The 16,319-nt window shown below is 45.7% G+C and overlaps 1 protein-coding gene across 1 annotated transcript in view; it reads right to left on the reverse strand.

Moving 5' to 3' along the window:
* The window catches only part of Scpep1 (serine carboxypeptidase 1), a 34,275-nt gene that overhangs the window by 1,990 nt on the left and 15,966 nt on the right, over positions 1 to 16,319 (reverse strand). Inside the window, exons 7-12 of the mRNA XM_031352390.1 lie at positions 11,243 to 11,280; positions 9,960 to 10,088; positions 8,924 to 9,017; positions 7,590 to 7,703; positions 3,712 to 3,849; positions 2,826 to 2,989 (exon numbers count right to left, since the gene is read on the reverse strand). Coding sequence (XP_031208250.1) covers positions 2,826 to 2,989; positions 3,712 to 3,849; positions 7,590 to 7,703; positions 8,924 to 9,017; positions 9,960 to 10,088; positions 11,243 to 11,280 — 677 coding nt within the window. The remainder of the gene's footprint in view (positions 1 to 2,825; positions 2,990 to 3,711; positions 3,850 to 7,589; positions 7,704 to 8,923; positions 9,018 to 9,959; positions 10,089 to 11,242; positions 11,281 to 16,319) is intronic.

Below are 16,319 nucleotides of genomic sequence, written 5' to 3' on the forward strand. Positions count from 1 at the left end.
ACAAGGAAAACCTATCCTGGGGAAAAAAAGAAGAAAGAAAGAAAATGCTGATGTGATGCTTTGTACTTTCAATCCTAGCACTCGAAGGCCAAGAGGAGGATCCGAGTCCGATGGCCAGCCAGCCTTGCCTAACTGATAAGCTTGAAGGCCAAGAAGAGCCTGTGTCTCAAAAGAGGCTGGCAGCATTCTGAGGGTAACGTTATCCTCTGGCCTCTACACACCTGTAGACGCTGCTTGTATATATACACACATGTACCCTCCCGAACATGTGCACCTACATACTTGTATGTGCACACACACACACTAATACACATTAAAAACTGGCTGGATGTAGTGGCTCAGCATTTTAATTCCAGGAATCAGGCAGCAGAGGCAGAAAGATCTCTGAGTCTGAGGCCAGCCTAGTCTACATACTAGGTTTCAGGCTAGCCAGGGTTACATAGTAAGACACTCAAAACAAAACAACAAACACAGCCTGATCTACAGAGTGAGTTCCAGAACAGCCAGGACTACATGTACTATACAGAGAAACTCTGTCTCGAAAAAAAAAAGAAAAAGAAAATAAACCTTACAAAACTAAAAAGAGGTAAACTCTGAAAAATACTGAAGAGCCTCTTTGTCCTGGAGTACCAAATATTCAGCCAAAATGTATTTTTTATATAAAAATATAGGTAAATGGCTGGGCGGTGGTGGCACACGCCTTTAATCTTAGCACTTGGGAGGCAGAGGCAGGCATATTTCTGAGTTCGAGGCCAGCCTGGTCTATAAGGTGAGTTCCAGGACAGCCAGGGCTACACGGAGAAACCCTGTCTCAAAAAAATCGAAAAAAAAAAAAAATATGTAAATGAATCTCATTACTATGAAAATTTACTTTAGTCTCTAATAAAGAGTACAATTATTTGTATACCAAAATTGTCTTTAAATAAATTTATTATTCACTACTAGTAAATGTTTGACTTTGAGGTGGGCAGTTATGGCGCAGGCCTTTAATCCCAGCACTTGGGAGGCAGAGGCAGGTGGATTTCCGAGTTCGAGGCCAGCCTGATCTACAGAGTGAGTTCCAGGACAGCCAGGGCTATACAGAGAAACCCTGTCTCGAAAAACCACAAAAAAAAAAAAAAGATCCCATTACAGATGGTTGTGAGCCACCATGTGGTTGTTGGGAATTGAACTCAGGACATCTGGAAGAGCAGTCAGTGCTCTTAACCACTGAGCCATCTCTCAAGCTCCTATGTTAAGTCTTAAAGGAGCACTAACACAGGCTGAGTAACCCTTAAATGAAGCTCATGACACCAGAGTGTTTGAGGCTGGACCCAAGATGACTGTCACTCGCCCTCATGGGACGAAGGTAATTTTATTCAATGTTTTTAAGCACATTGTGTCTGGTCCATGACAGACAACAAGAGATCTAGCAAGAGATTTTCTCTTTGCAGTCACAGGAATGTTAAAAAAGGTTTGGATTTTGGACTTTTGGGTCAGCAATGCTCAAACCCATAGTAGAATCTCATTAAAAAAAACTCAAAACATGGGCTAGGGGAGTGGTTCTCAAGCTTACTAGGGATGTGACCCTTTAATATAGTTCCTCCTGTTGGGGCGGTCCCCAACCATAAAATTATTTTATTGCTGGCTGGTGAGATGGCTCAGAGGTTAAGAGCACTGACTACTCTTCCAAGGGTCCTGAGTTCAATTTCCAGCAACCACATGGTGGCTCACAACCATCCGTAATAAGATCTGACGCCCACTTCTGGTGTGTCTGAAGACAGTGCTACAGTGTACTCATATACATAAGATAAATAAATAAATCTTAAAAGAAAATTATTTTATTGCTATTTCTGTAATGTTGCTACTGTTATGAATTGTAATATGAATATCTGATATGCAGAATACCTGTTATTCACCCCCCCCCCCAAAGAGAGGTCTCGACTCACAAGTTGAGAACTGCTGGACCAGGGAGGTGAGTCAGTTGGTAAAGTGCTCCCCTGGAAAGTACTCCGGAAAAACTTGGAAATTGGAGTTCAGACTCCTAGCACCTGTAGAAGCCAGTCAGGGCAGTACATGCCTGTAATCTCAGTGCTGGGGAAGCAGAGACAGGCAGAGCCCAGCTCATTGGCCAGCCAGCCTAGCTCAACTGGTGAGCTCCAAATTTGGTGAGACCCTGTTTCAAAAACAATTAAGTTTGATGGAGATGGTGCAGCAGTTAAGAGCTTTAGCTGTGATTCCAGAGGATCCGGTTCAATTCCCAGCACCACTTGGTGGCTTACAACTGTCTGTAACTCCAGTTTTAGGGGATCCTACATCTTCACACAAACATACACATAGATATGCAGGCAAAAGACTGACACACAACAAACAAACAAACCTTTAAAATAAGTAAAAATCAAGCCAGGTGTGGTGACATGTGCCTTTTATCCCTGCAGACACAGGCAGGTGGATCTCTTTGTGATCTATGTCAGGTTACCCCTAAATAAATATGTTCCAGGCTAGCCAAGGCTAGGTGGTAAAACCCTGCCTACAAACAGACAAAGTGGCCAAGTGATAGAGGAAGATCACACCTTCTTCAACCCAGACCTCCTCCAAATATATGGAAGAATGCAAGACAAGTAAGTGTGATTGAGCGCGCATACACACACACACACACAGAGAGAGAGAGAGAGAGAGAGAGAGAGAGAGAGAGAGAGAGAGAGAGAATGGGAGAACTCCAAATACTTCCAAGCATGAAGCTCTTCTTTGAAGGCCAATCCATGTGCAGTGGACATGTATGTGATACACTGTGGCTCCCCACACAGCATCATCCTTAAATCTACGATAGAAGGCAGGTCACTTACCATGTGACCCGCCTTTAGGATCCAGTAGAAGGCTAGGTTCTCATAGGACTTGACGAACGCAGATGTTTCTGAAGACTTAGGATCAGTGTACAGGGCCTTCCATTTTAGCTCATTGAATTTGGACAGCTGTGGCCACTTCAGCTTCTGAATCCAGGACTCCTGACCTAAGGAGAGGGCCCAAGGATTAGGGTTAGTATCGAGGGCTTGGTGGAGGTCAGAGGTCTTCAAACAGTGCTTCCCAACTGTCATGTGCACCACACTCACTGGGATCTTGTCACAAGCAGTTCTTGGTGGGGCCTGGGCACCTACTCCCTTCCTAAAAGATTCCCACCAATACTTGGGCTAAATGAGAAATCCCAGAGCTGTGAAACTGGCTTTTTTTTTTTTTAAAGACTGTCTTGTTAAATTTTAAGTGTCCCAGGCTTGCCTTGAACTCGCTCTGTTGCTTTGTGATTGTCATCATACTGTCTCAGCTTCAGTAGCTATAGTAATAGGCATGGGATATTGCCTGAGAGCCTACAGAGCTCCTTAGATCCAGTTCTCCTAGGGCCTTGGAAACAGAGCTGTAGAAGTGAGTGTGTTAACATCTTCTGTAACACCACAAAAATAAACCTTCCCTTAATTAAGTAGTGTATCTGACCAAGAGCCAGGAAGACTTTGGCCAGAGGTGGGGTAGATATTTATTCTTTTAACATACCCAAGTACGCCAGAATTGGAAAGACCCAGAATTCACTCAAGTGTCAAAGTCAGGAGTGGGTGGATGTAGCAGGAAATGGTATTCTTTCCGGCACTAAGTCCACCAATCCCAAGGCTAATGCAGCCAAGGCCATTTCTTTTCAGCTTGACCCATGATTGCTTCCATGTGTCTCTCAGAGTTGGTTCCTACCCATGGTGTCCACAATGAGATCCAGTTGTCCATTGTACACAGTCACATTAACTCCAGCTGCCAGCAACTTATCCACAACGTCGATGGCAGGCTTCATGAAGTCCCCTTCCATGCTTATGAAGACGTAAGATGCCTGGGCTACAAAAGGGGAAGGAGAAAGAGGTAGCAGGTTGGAATTCTCTTTCAGGACTGGAGAGATGGCTCAGTGGTTAAGAGCATCGACTGTTCTTCCTAAAGGTCCTGAGTTCAATACCCAGCAACCACATGGTGGCTCACAACCATCCATAACAAGATCTGACGCCCTCTACTGGAGTGTCTGAAGACAGCTACAGTGTACTTACATATAATAAATAAATAAATCTTTAAAAAAAAAAAGTCTCTTTCAGCCCAAGGGCTCTAAACTATCATTCCTAAAAGTCCCTAGGTGTTGGAGATTGGTTCTATTGCTTTGAATTGATTCAGCCCCCAAATTCTGGAATCTGCGTGTCCAAACTCTGAAGGTTCTTGTCCCCAACTGGTTTTTGATCAATCAATAAGAGACCAACAACTACTGGCCACTTCTCCAATTGGACCTGGGGTAGAAGGGGAAGGTTTAGGAGTCAGAAAATACTGGAGGGAAATGTATGCTAGCTGGGCAGAGGATTAGAATTGCCCAGCCTTTGAGGCACATTAAAACTAACTGGCTGGCGCTCACTCAAGAGTCTTTCATTTAAGAATTCTGATAGCTCATGGGCAGATGGGTACATTCGACCTGCCAGGAGCCAAGTAGGTGTAGCTAAACTCACCCCCACACCTAGGAAGCAATGCTGATTGGCAGGTGCTCCACAGAGGGACCAACTGGCCAGCAAGAAGGAAATAAAAATAGTGCACACTGCCTCTTTGGGAGCTTGTGTTGAGGGTACCTGCCACATGCGATGAGGAGCTAAAATCCGCAGAAGGAAAAGAGAGAGGCAGAGGCCCAGAGAGCTTTTAGCTGCTCTACTTGGGAATAAACCGTGCTTTGGGCCAGAGTGCTGAGTGGTACCAAGGCCATGTCCCTTGTTCTGAACCTGGACAAGAGAAGAAGGTAAATGGAGAAGCCACCATGGGTTAGGTGAGTTATAAAAAAGCTGCCCTGAGGGCTGGCCAGCTGGGGTTAAGAGCAGCCCAGGTGAAACATAGTAAGTAATAACTCGGGGTTATTGATAGGAAAGTAGATGCTAATAGCATAGAGGGTAGATATCTGCCCAGCTATTGGCTGTCAGCATCACAAGTGGGCAACGTCGCGTCACTTTGGTCTGAGTGTGATATACTGTAATGCTAAATTCTATATACCAGAAGGTCTAGGCCAAGGAGGGACCGCTCATGTTTACAAACTTTTGTTGTGCAAACCTTGTTTCTCAATTTAAAAGTATTGCTTAGGGCTGGAGAGACCGCTCAACAGTTAAGAACACTGACTGCTCTTCCAGAAGCACCTGAGTTAATTCCCAGCAACCACATGGTGGCTCACAACCATCTGTAATGGGATCTGATGCCCTCTTCTGGTGTGTCTGAAGACAGCTACAGTGTACTCAGATATATACATAAATATTTTTTTAAAATTACAAAACAAACAAACAAACAAAAAACAAACCAAAACCCCAAAAACCCCCAAAATTCCATTGGTTAAATAAAATTTACAGGAGGGATTAGAGGTAGGTGGCTTTGGAGAGACCAGAAAGAGGAGGAAGCTGCCATGAAGGGAGATTGACAATGAGCACTTTTGGCCAGGAAAAACCCCAGCAAGTACCTGGGATACACCATTGGGGAGGTGGCCAGGCCACCGGTTAGAAGAGTAGATTATGGGTTACCCCCCAATAAGCGTCAAAGCCAAGTAAAATAAACATAGTTTGAGTCTCACTGATTTGTATGCTAGTCAGGGATAAGCTTAAAGTGTTGTAGACATTTTAAATCCTAATCTGGGGCTTCTATCCCACCTGTGACCATTTATTTCCTGGATAAAAAACACATACAACCTTTATATTTATAATAAACCTCAATTAGCACAAGAGCTGGGCTGATATCTACTCTCTACGCTATCTACTTCCCTATTGATAATCCCGAGTTATTACTTACTACATTTCATCTGGGCTCCTCTTAGCTCCAACTGGTCAACCCTCAGGACCACGTTTTCATGACTCACTTAACCCATGGTGGCTTCTCCTCCACCTTACCTTCCTTTACTTCTCGTGGTTCTCCTTCAAACCCCCCCCTCAGGCCCTGGAACCCTAAATCCCACCCATGTCTCTTCTGCTCAGCTATTAGCTGTTGGCATCTTTATTTACCAATCGGAAATAACTTAGGGGCAAGGTCGCATAGCATTAGGTCACCTAGGTCTACCTGCAGACTCTCTCCTCTATGGGGCAACCAGGTCTTGAGGAACCAGGACTGGCATTGCAATACCAGCGGCACCAGGCCAACCCACTACAATGCAGACTGTGATCGAGTAACCCATGACCTCCCAGTGAAGTCAAGACCAAGGTCAAAACATAGCCCCCAGCAGCAACATGGGAGAAAGGGCCTCCTTGACCTGGTAGTCCTGGGGTATCTTGGACATAAACCAAACAAATGCTACTCTGCTCGTTCAAAGGTCCCCATGGGACTGAGCAGGGATTTATCCAAGGTTTCTATCTGGACCTGGTCTCCAAAGACTCAAGTATTTCCACATGGTGACCTTCAGAGCAGAACACACATGGCAAACCATACGTAGCACCAGCATGTTTGAAAGGCCAGCATGGGAACTGGCCAAAACCAGCCTAGGCACAGCTGGGTGGTGGTGGCGCACGCCTTTAATCCCAGCACTTGGGAGGCAAAGGCAGGTGGATTTCTGAGGCCAGCCTGGTCTACAGAGTGAGTTCCAGGACAGCCAAGGCTACACAGAGAAACCCTGTCTCGAAAACAACAAGAATAACAAAAAAACCAAAACCAACAAAACCAAAACACCAGCCCATGCACATGGACTATCTGATGTCCTACAAAGGACCTTTGGCTAGAAATCTCATTATGTGGCCAGCTGTGGCCTTACAGGTAACCTTTTCTTAAATTATAATTTTAAAACTTCTTGGGCTGGAAAGATGGCTCAGTGGGTAAGAGTGCCGACTGCTCTTCCAAAGGTCATGAGTTCAAATACCAGCAACCACATGATGGCTCACAACCATCTATAATGAGATCTGATGCTCTCTTCTGGGGTGTCTGAAGACAGCTACAGTGTACTTACATATAATAAATAAATCTTTAAAAAAACAAAAAAAACCTCTATTTATTTACTGATGGGGGGGGGGTGGGAGAGTGTTGGTGGAGACAGATACATGCCATGGCGTACATGCAGAGGCCGGAGGATGGATAACTTAAGGGAGTCACTTCCCTCCTTCTGGCATGTGAGTCCCAGAGACTGAGCTTAGGTCATTAGGCTTGATGGCAAGCACCCTTAACCACCAAGCATCTCCCCAGCAATTCTTTTATTTTGTTTTTTAGAAGACACTGTTTTGCTAAGTTGCTCAGGTTGACCTCAAACTTGTGATGCTCCTGTATTAGCTTCCTCAGTACTGAGATTTCCAGGCAAGTACTACCAGGCTCCACTCTTATTTTCTCAATGAGTTACAAAGGTAAAGGGTGTAATAGTCCCCATGCACCCATTCCTTCAACAAATCACATGCCACGTCTCCCCCCACCCACTTCTCTGCCAGCTCCTTATTCTGAATCACTTCTGCCATGTCGCTGATTCTACACCTGCTGCAGACGGTAAGATCATTTACTTATAATGGACCAACATTACGGAGGAAACCCATCCTACGGATTAAGGGCCCTGAATCTGCACACATCCCCCTTACAAATGGCACTTGAGTAGCATACTTTCGTACCTCCCCAGGAGATATCCTCAGGGATAATTTTGAGCTTCTTTTTGATGAGGCCATTCATGAGTTGACTTAAGGCGTCTCCTTGTAGGTGTCTCACGTGGCGCTGACTGAGATGAGCTAAAAGCAAACAGAGGGTCAAAGGGCTAGCTAGATCAGAACCCCACGGAGGCTGGGAAGTGGTGGCCCATGCCTTTAATCCCAGCACTTAGGAGGCAGAGGCAGGAGGATTTCTGAGTTCGAGGCCAGCCTGGTCTACAGAGTGAGTTCCAGGACAGCCAGGGCAATACAGAAAAGCCCTGTCTCGAAAAACCAAAATAAGAGAAAGAACCCCACAGAGATTTTCCCCAAGCTGCCGGGGGAGACTGCACAGTGGAGAGAGGCTCTTTCCTGGAAAAGGAGAAAGTGTCACTTTGATCCATGGAGAGGAGGAAGGAGGCCAGAAGCAGGTTGAAAGGAGATCTGTTAGTTTTGATAACTGCATTCTGGGAACTTTAGGGTCACTGGGATTACTCAGAACAAAGTCAGCTGAGAAGAATCCAGAGGCATTCAGCAGGTTTTATGTGTGTTTTGTTTTCTTTTTACTTACTGGGGGGAGGGTTTCAGGCATTTTACAATCAAAGCCAGGCTGGGTCACCCGAGAGACCACTAGAGTCAGCCCTGCAGGGACCTGACACTGTACTTCAGCGAACAGAAACCCTTCCTCTGTCCTGCGGCTCAATGGCTGAGCAGGTGCTCAGAGTGCGCCAGGTCCTGGGTATCACTCCAAGCCCTCTCACACCAGAAGGCATCGGTTTCCATTGCTTCCTGGCCCCTTTGGCTAAGATCAAGTGTTTAAGTATGCTAAGCAACAACAACAACAAAAAACAAAGGGCCAGGTAGTGATAGTGGTGAACACCTTTAATCTTAGAGGCAGAGGCAGGCAGATCTCTGTAGTTTGAGGCCAGCCTGATTGATCTACAGAGTCAGTACCAGGACAGCCAGGGCTACATGGAGATATCCTGTCATGAAAAACCAAAAAAAAAAAAAATAAGCAAAAGCTACTGTAGGATTCCATTTATATAGAATGTTAAGAAAAGCCAAATGGAGAACCAGAAAGATGATTGCCTCGGGCTGGGAGTGAGTGGGAAGCAGATGTGTGGGATCTTCTCGGGGTGACGGGAATATTCTAAAACTAGATCGTGGTGATGACTGTGCAACTTTGTGAATATACTTAAGGCCACTACAAGCCACACTTAAAAGAGGTGAATATCCTGTTACATAAATGGCATGCTGGTGACAGGACAGGTCCTCCTGAAGAGAGGCTGGGCTAGGGACCAACAGCAGCAAGGTCCACTCACCTAAGGGGCTCCGGAGAAACTCGAGGCTCGATTCCATAGCGTTCTCAGGGGTGCTTTTAGTTAAGATGTTATAGAAGTTTACCCCATCCGTGTTCTGAAATCAAGAGCGCATTTGGATGGTTTCTTTCCCTGTCTACCAAAGTTGCAAAACAGAAAAGTACTTGGCTTTCCAAGGTCGACCTTGAGCTTATACATTTACTGGACTAGTAAAGAGCCTCTCTGAAGGCTTAGACAACAGCTGTGGCCTCCCATGTGCCTGAAGCACACAGCTGGTGGGAACCCCAGCACCGCTGGAACCCAAGGGCCTGTGTGTCAAGGTACAGGGACCCAGGGGTGATGGATGATGCTCTGGCCATCTTAATCTTTCCTTCCCTTTCAGGAAAGAATGTTACTTGACAAGGATCCTGGTAAGAAAACATATTGTCTTTGAAATACACGTACCCCAGAGCAAGGCTGTCCCTTATCTCTGGTGTTTTGAGATGTTATCTCCTGGGCCTCAAACATGCTATCTAGCAGAGATAACTGGAACTCCTGATCCTGCTGCTTCTTTTCAGTGCTAGGTTACAGATGTACACTAGCATACTAAGCCACTGGGCTGTATTTTTTTGTCTGTTGGATTTTTGTTGTTGTTTTTGTTTTGGAATCAGGGTCTTATGTAGCTTACGCTGACCTTAAACTTACCATGTAGCTAAAGTGCCCTTGAACTTCTGATCCTCTTGACTCTACCTCCTAAGTGCTGGGAGATTATACTCATGCACTCCTTCGCTGGGCCACCAGTCTTTCTTACAGAATCCAAACATTCAATCAGGGACAAGTAGGTCTTTCAAGCGCTGGAGGCTTTGTGACCGTATAAAGAGCCACTATGTCATTGTTGAGGCCCTACAGGTTTATCCATTCAGCATATAAGCAGTTCTAAATTTGTGGGAGAGTCAGGATAGGTCCAATCCTCACAACGTCCATGCATCCATTCACCCACCCTACCTGCAACCCTGGGAAAAAGCCATGTCTCGAGAGTAGTCCCAGGACAGCCCCTTACCTTTTCAATGATCATTTCTGCTTTCCCCCACAGCTGAGTGGCCTCCTTGTAGAAGCCCTTGTTTACAGCACTGAGAACTTGCTCCGCGATGTCGGACACCTCAGCCAAGCCTTTATTATCAAGGAGAGACTAGAAGATAAAACAGAGGACAAAAAGCCCCACTCCTTAGGGAGTGAGGACCTGGTACCACTGCAGCTCCTGAGGGGAGGGGGCGTGGAAATGGGAGCTCACCTAAGAAGAGTGTTGTCAGAAGTCTCAGAGAGGTGCTGGGGATTGAACCTAGGACCTTGTGCATTCTAGGTAGTGTCTGACCACCACATTCTAGCCCCAGTCCCAGCTCACATACTTATTGATGGGAGAAGCAGAGAGCACCGTTAAATGAATCAAGAGAGTAGGCCCGGGAAGTTTTACCACAACCTTTTAGCTTTGGGGGAGGGCTATCTGAAAGGTTGTATCAGAACAAAAGAATTCAAGACTGTGTATTGGGCTGGAATGGAGACAGAATGGAATTGGCAGGTGGATCTTGGTGAGTTTTAGGTCATCCTGGTCTACACAGGCTTGGGGGCTGGGAATGTAGCTCAATTGGTAGAGTAGACAAGAAGTAACAGGACATGTGAGATCCTGCCTTAAGAGCGGAGAAGCCCAGCAACCACATGGTGGCTCACAATCATCTGTAATGAGATCTGATGCCCTCTTCTGGAGTGTCTGAAGACAGCTACAGTGTGCTTACATATATAAATAAATAAATCTTTAAAAAAAAAATAAAAAAGACCGGACGAGCCCAGGACATGACAGCACCTGAAGCTAAGCTCAGTTGGCAGTACTTGCTTTGCATGTGTGAAGATTCAATTCCCAGTAACAACAACAACAACAACAACAACACACCCACACACCCACACCCACACCCACACCCACGCATTTTTCAAAAAAAATCCCTAGGGCATCAGTAAGGCCCGACTCTGGGTGTGCCTATGGACAACCATTGACTAGGGTCTCAAACTAAATCTAAAGGGGGAAGGAATGCCCCATGAAGGCCATCATTCCTCTCTCGGCCAGTTCCACCCAGACACAAGCAAGCCGCCTCCCATCCCTGCTGCCTCCGACCACACCCTCTCAAAACTGCAAGTCAAAACAAATCCTTCTGCCCTTCAATTGCTGTCACCTCACAGCAATAATGGTAACTAACACACTCTCCTGGGAGACCAAAGGAGACCAGAGCCCTGAGAAGTCAGTGGAGGCTGTTTGCCAGGGAGGCTGCAGAGAGCAGGACCCACCCTACTTACCATACTATACAGGTAAGGTCCCCAGGACAGCACAGAATCTAACGAAAATCAGATGGATACAAATTAGCTATGTCTTTCTTTCCAAAAGACTACCACACAACGGCTTCCCTTCAAAGCACAAAGGGATGGGAGCAAGAAACCCAGTGACTTTGAGGGGAAATACTCCAGAGGTCCCTAGTATCCAAGCAGGAATGGTTGACATCTCGGTGGCTGGAGTCCTTCCTGCCAATCCTGAGGTCCAGTGGCATGTTGACCTGATTTCATTCTGCCAAGCAGGATGTCCTGGGCAGAGACGCACCTGACATACCACACAGGCAGTCCGCGGCTTGCTTGTCTCTGCAGCCTTCTAGGTTCCTGAGTCATCAAAGATTTCCCCACCCTCACTGCCTCTGCAATCTATTTGCTCCTCCAGGGCGAAGACATTTGCTCCTTTTACTATACCATAGGAGTTAGTGATTCTAACTCCTGTGTCTGTGGTTACCAGCCAATCAGCTCATTTGTACTCTGCAAACTCTACACAATGGGACACTAACTAAAGGTGCTAAGAGAAGCAAACAGCTCCAAGGGACTTCAAAATGAGTAAGACAGTAAGGTAACAGGGCCAGGCCTTTAATCCCCACACTTGGGAGACAGAGGAAGGTGGGATCTCTGAGTCTCAGGCCAGCCTGGTCTATAGAGTGAATTCCAAGATGGCTGGGCCTACACAGGAAAAAACACTGTCTCAAAAAAGAGACACACACACATGGGGGTGGAGGGCAGGGAACATAGTAAGCTGTGAACTTTTTGGGGCAGCTCTACAGCTACCACTACTATATCCCCACTAGGTTAAGATACAAGCTACTGGAACGTGCCAAAAAAACATCAAGGACCTACATGGACCGTGCACATTTCAGAGCGTCACTCCGCTGCTTAGAACCCTCCAACTAGGAGCCATTTAGTCCCCCAAAGAACATCTGAAGACATTTCTTGTTTTTTTGTTTTATTTTTTGGGGGGGAGGGGTGTTGAGATAGGGTTTCTCTGTATAGCCTTGGCTGTCCTGGAACTCACTCTGTAGACCAGGCTGTCCTCGAACTCAGAAATCCACCTGCCTCTGCCTCCCAAGTGCTGGGATTAAAGGGACATTTCTTGTTATATTGAATGAACCTACTGGCATCTCATGATCAGAGGATGAGGATGCTACAGACAAATATCCAAACATGAGGGTTGGTGTAATAGCTCAGCAGGTAAGAGTGCCTGCCTTGGGCTGTTCTTCCAAAGGTCCTGAGTTCAAATCCAAGCAATCATATGATGGCTCACAACCATCTGTAACAAGATCTGATGCCCTCGTCTGGGGTGTCTGAAGATAGCTACAGCTTACTTACATATAATAAATAAATAAATCTTAAAAAAAAATGTAAAGAGTGCTTGCCTCACAAGCATGAGAATCTGAGTTCAAATCCCCAAACCCACATACAAAGTCAGGCTTGGTTGTGTGTGCCTATAATGCCAGCACTGTAGGGGGAAGAGACAGGAACTGTTGGGTTTACTGGCTACCAACGTAGTTCCAGGATTAGGGAGATACCCTATTTTAAGAAATAATGTAGCCAGGCGGTGGTGGTGCACGCCTTTAATCCCAGCACTTGGGAGGCAGAGACAGGCGGATTTCTGAGTTCAAGGCCAGCCTGGTCTACAGAGTGAGTTCCAGGATAGCCAGGGCTATACAGAGAAACCCTGTCTGGAAAAATCAAAAAAAGAAAGAAAGAATGCTGTTGGGGCTGGAGAGATGACTCAGTGGTTAAGAGCACTGACTGCGAGGTTAAAATTTTCAAACTGAACTGTGGGAACTTAGCAGTTAGTTGAACTCAATGGGAGACTAGCTCCCAGGACATAGAAGAATGGGAGACCAGCTCCCAGGACTTAGAAAAATGAGAAACCAGCTCCCAGGACATAGAAGAATGGGAGACCAGCTCCCAGGACATAGAAGAATGGGAGACCAGCTCCCAGGACATAGAAGAATGGGAGACCAGCCCCCAGAGCTTAGAGACCGGAGCGGCCTGGCAGGAAAAAAGAAAAATGAGGTAGCAAACAATTGCCAGGTGGCTAACCTGCTTCTGAACCCTAGCACAAGCCAGCGCCAATCAGAGACTACCCCGTACTTTCCCCTGCCTTAGTTTCCCCCTTTTCCTAGCAACTGTGTGGGTATAAAAACCTGTTTAAATTTTTGCTTGGTGCCAGACTCCTCTATGCCTGGGTGGGATATGAGTCTCGCCCCAGCTAGCTGGAATAAAAAGCCTCTTGCTGATTGCATCAAGTCCATGTCTTGGTGGTGTTTGGGGTTGCCGTTCCCGAGCCCGGAGTATGGGGTCCTCCCCCCCATTTTTTAAGAGCTCTAACAGACTGCTCTTCCCAAGGTCCTGAGTTCCATTCCCAGCAGCCATAAGGTTGTTTACAACCACAGCAATGGAATCTGTTGCCCCCTCCTGGTGTGTCTGGTGGAGGACAGTAATGGTGTACTCAAAGACATAAAATAAATTTTAAAAAATCTTAAAAAAATAATAATGTTGTAGGAACTAGAAACATGGCTTGGCAGCTCATCCAGAGGTCCTGAGTTCAATTTCCAGCAACCACATAATGGCTCACAACCATCTGGATTGGGATCTGATGCCCAATCTGGCATGCAGGTGTACATGTAGATAGAACACTCATATACATAAAATAAATAAATCAATCTTAAAAAAGAAAGAAAGATAGTTGGGTTAGAGAGATGGCTCAGTGGTTAAGAGCACTGGCTGTTCTTCCAGAGGTCCTGAGTTCAAATCCCAACAACCACATGATGGCTCATAACCATCTATAATGAGATCTGGTGCTCTCTTCTGACCTACAGGCATACATGCAGGCAGAATGATGTATACATAATAAATCTTAAAAATAAATAAATAGGGGCTGGTGAGAGGGCTCAGCGGGTAAGAGTACCGACTGTTCTTCTGAAGGTTGTAAGTTCAAACCCCAGCAAACACATACATGGTGGCTCACAATTACTCGTAATGAAATCTGATGCCCTCTTCTCGTGGTCTGAAGACAGCTACAGTGTACTCATTAATAATAAATAAATCTTAAAATAAATAAATAAATAAATAAATAAATAAATAAATAAATAAATAGTGTGGGGGTAAGGAAGTGGTAACTGAGTAATTAAAAGTTCTTGCTGCTTTTTCCAACCAAGTTTGATTCCTAGCACCCAGATCAGGTGCTCACAGCACAGAGGACTGAGGCCTTCTGGCCCCTACGGACATTGTATGCATATGGTGCCTAGACATACATGTAGCCAAACACCCATATACACGAAAGAAAATAAATAAATCTCAAAAGAAGTTTTTGAAAGACATAAGGTAGATAAAGTGATTGAAAAAGATGTTCTCTTCTGGCTTATGCATGCATGCATGGGCACATGCACTTGTATACATGCAGTAATACACTACACACATACATCAGGCACATATTGCTCCCCTGCCCCCAACACATACATGACAAAACCTTTTTAAGTCCTTAATACTCAGGACAGTTCCCAACTACAACAACCTATACTACTTCAAATGGCTATGGTGTTGAGGTTGAGAGAACCCAAGAGAGTTAACCTAGCCAAGGTGATCATATCAGCGATGCTTGAAGCCACACCCTCCCTGATTATGTGCAAGATAGGCCACTCCTGTCTGTGTTCCCAAAGGATTACAAAAGTGTAGACCTCAGAGTTGCAAGACCCGATGCCAACCTTGCCTTACAACCACCACCACCAACCACCACAGATGGAAAGTTCACTGCACATGCTCTTCCAGTATCAGGATGCTGGGGAGTAGGGGGAGGTGGTGGAGCGGTCCACCCTGTGCTGACTCATACAGAATTGGGGCTCTTTATGAGGCCACTCACACTGTGTGGGGATGTATTTCACCATCCACAGGAGTGTCCGGAGCATCTCCTGCTGTAAACTTTGATTCCTTTGCTGGGAAAATCTCTTTAGAGGTCTCAGCCTGATGGCAGAAGCTATGGCAAAGATCTTTCATTCCCATGTCTCTTGGATGCTCTTGGGGTGACTGGATGCTTTCTGTGATGGCTTCTCCAAGAAACCAGAAACCTCTGCTGTCTTCCTCTTTTTTTTTTTTTTTTTTTTTAAAGACGTATTTATTTATTTTATATAGGTGAGTATACTGTCTTTGTCTTCAGACACACCAGAAGAGGGCATCGGATCCCATTACAGATGGTTATGAGCCACCATGTGGTTGCTGGGAATTGAACTCAGGACCTCTGTTAGAGCAAACAGTGCTCTTAACCACTGAGCCAGCTCTCCAGCCTAGTGTCCTCTTTTATCTGAACATTATAGCCTTGAGGGATGGTTGTTTCTCTCTGACTTGACAGGGCCACCAACGCAGAGCACAGTGACTGTGGTGATTTACATGAGACCTTTAACTGTTGTTAAGGAAACAAAATAAACTGAACTATACAGCAGATAGCTAGGTCCATAATAGAGGAATCTAGGGAGGAAAAGAGACCATTAAGACCTTGTCAAGTTGCGGGGCAGTGGTGGCACATGCCTTTAATCCCAGCACTTGAGAGGTAGAGGCAGGCAGATTTCTGAGTTCGAGGCCAGCCTGGTCTACAGAGTCAGTTCCAGGACAGCCAGGGCTACACAGAGAAACCCTGCCTCGAAAAACCAAAAACAAAACAACAACAAAAAACAAAACAAAACAAAAAACCAAGACCTTGACAAGTCACTTCCTTTAGATTCCAAGCCCACTATCCCCTGCCCCACTATACATAATCTTAGAAATATTAAAATATATGAGGTTAGATATTACCTGGAGGGCCCAGCAGGATGGCTTAAACTCTCAGATCCCGCATAAATGTAGAAAAAAAGAATCAACCCCACCAAGTTGTCCCCTGACCTCTACTTATGTACGATGACACTCCCTCACTAACGCACATGCTCATTTGCTCTCTCTGTAATCACTAACATCATCAACATTCATTTTTAAACATTGCCTGGGCTGAGTGTGGTGGAGCAGTTCTTTAATCCCAGCACTTCAGAGGCAGCAGGATCTCTTG

Source organism: Mastomys coucha, unplaced genomic scaffold (assembly GCF_008632895.1).
Source record: "Mastomys coucha isolate ucsf_1 unplaced genomic scaffold, UCSF_Mcou_1 pScaffold5, whole genome shotgun sequence".
Classification (NCBI taxonomy): Eukaryota; Metazoa; Chordata; class Mammalia; order Rodentia; family Muridae; genus Mastomys; species Mastomys coucha.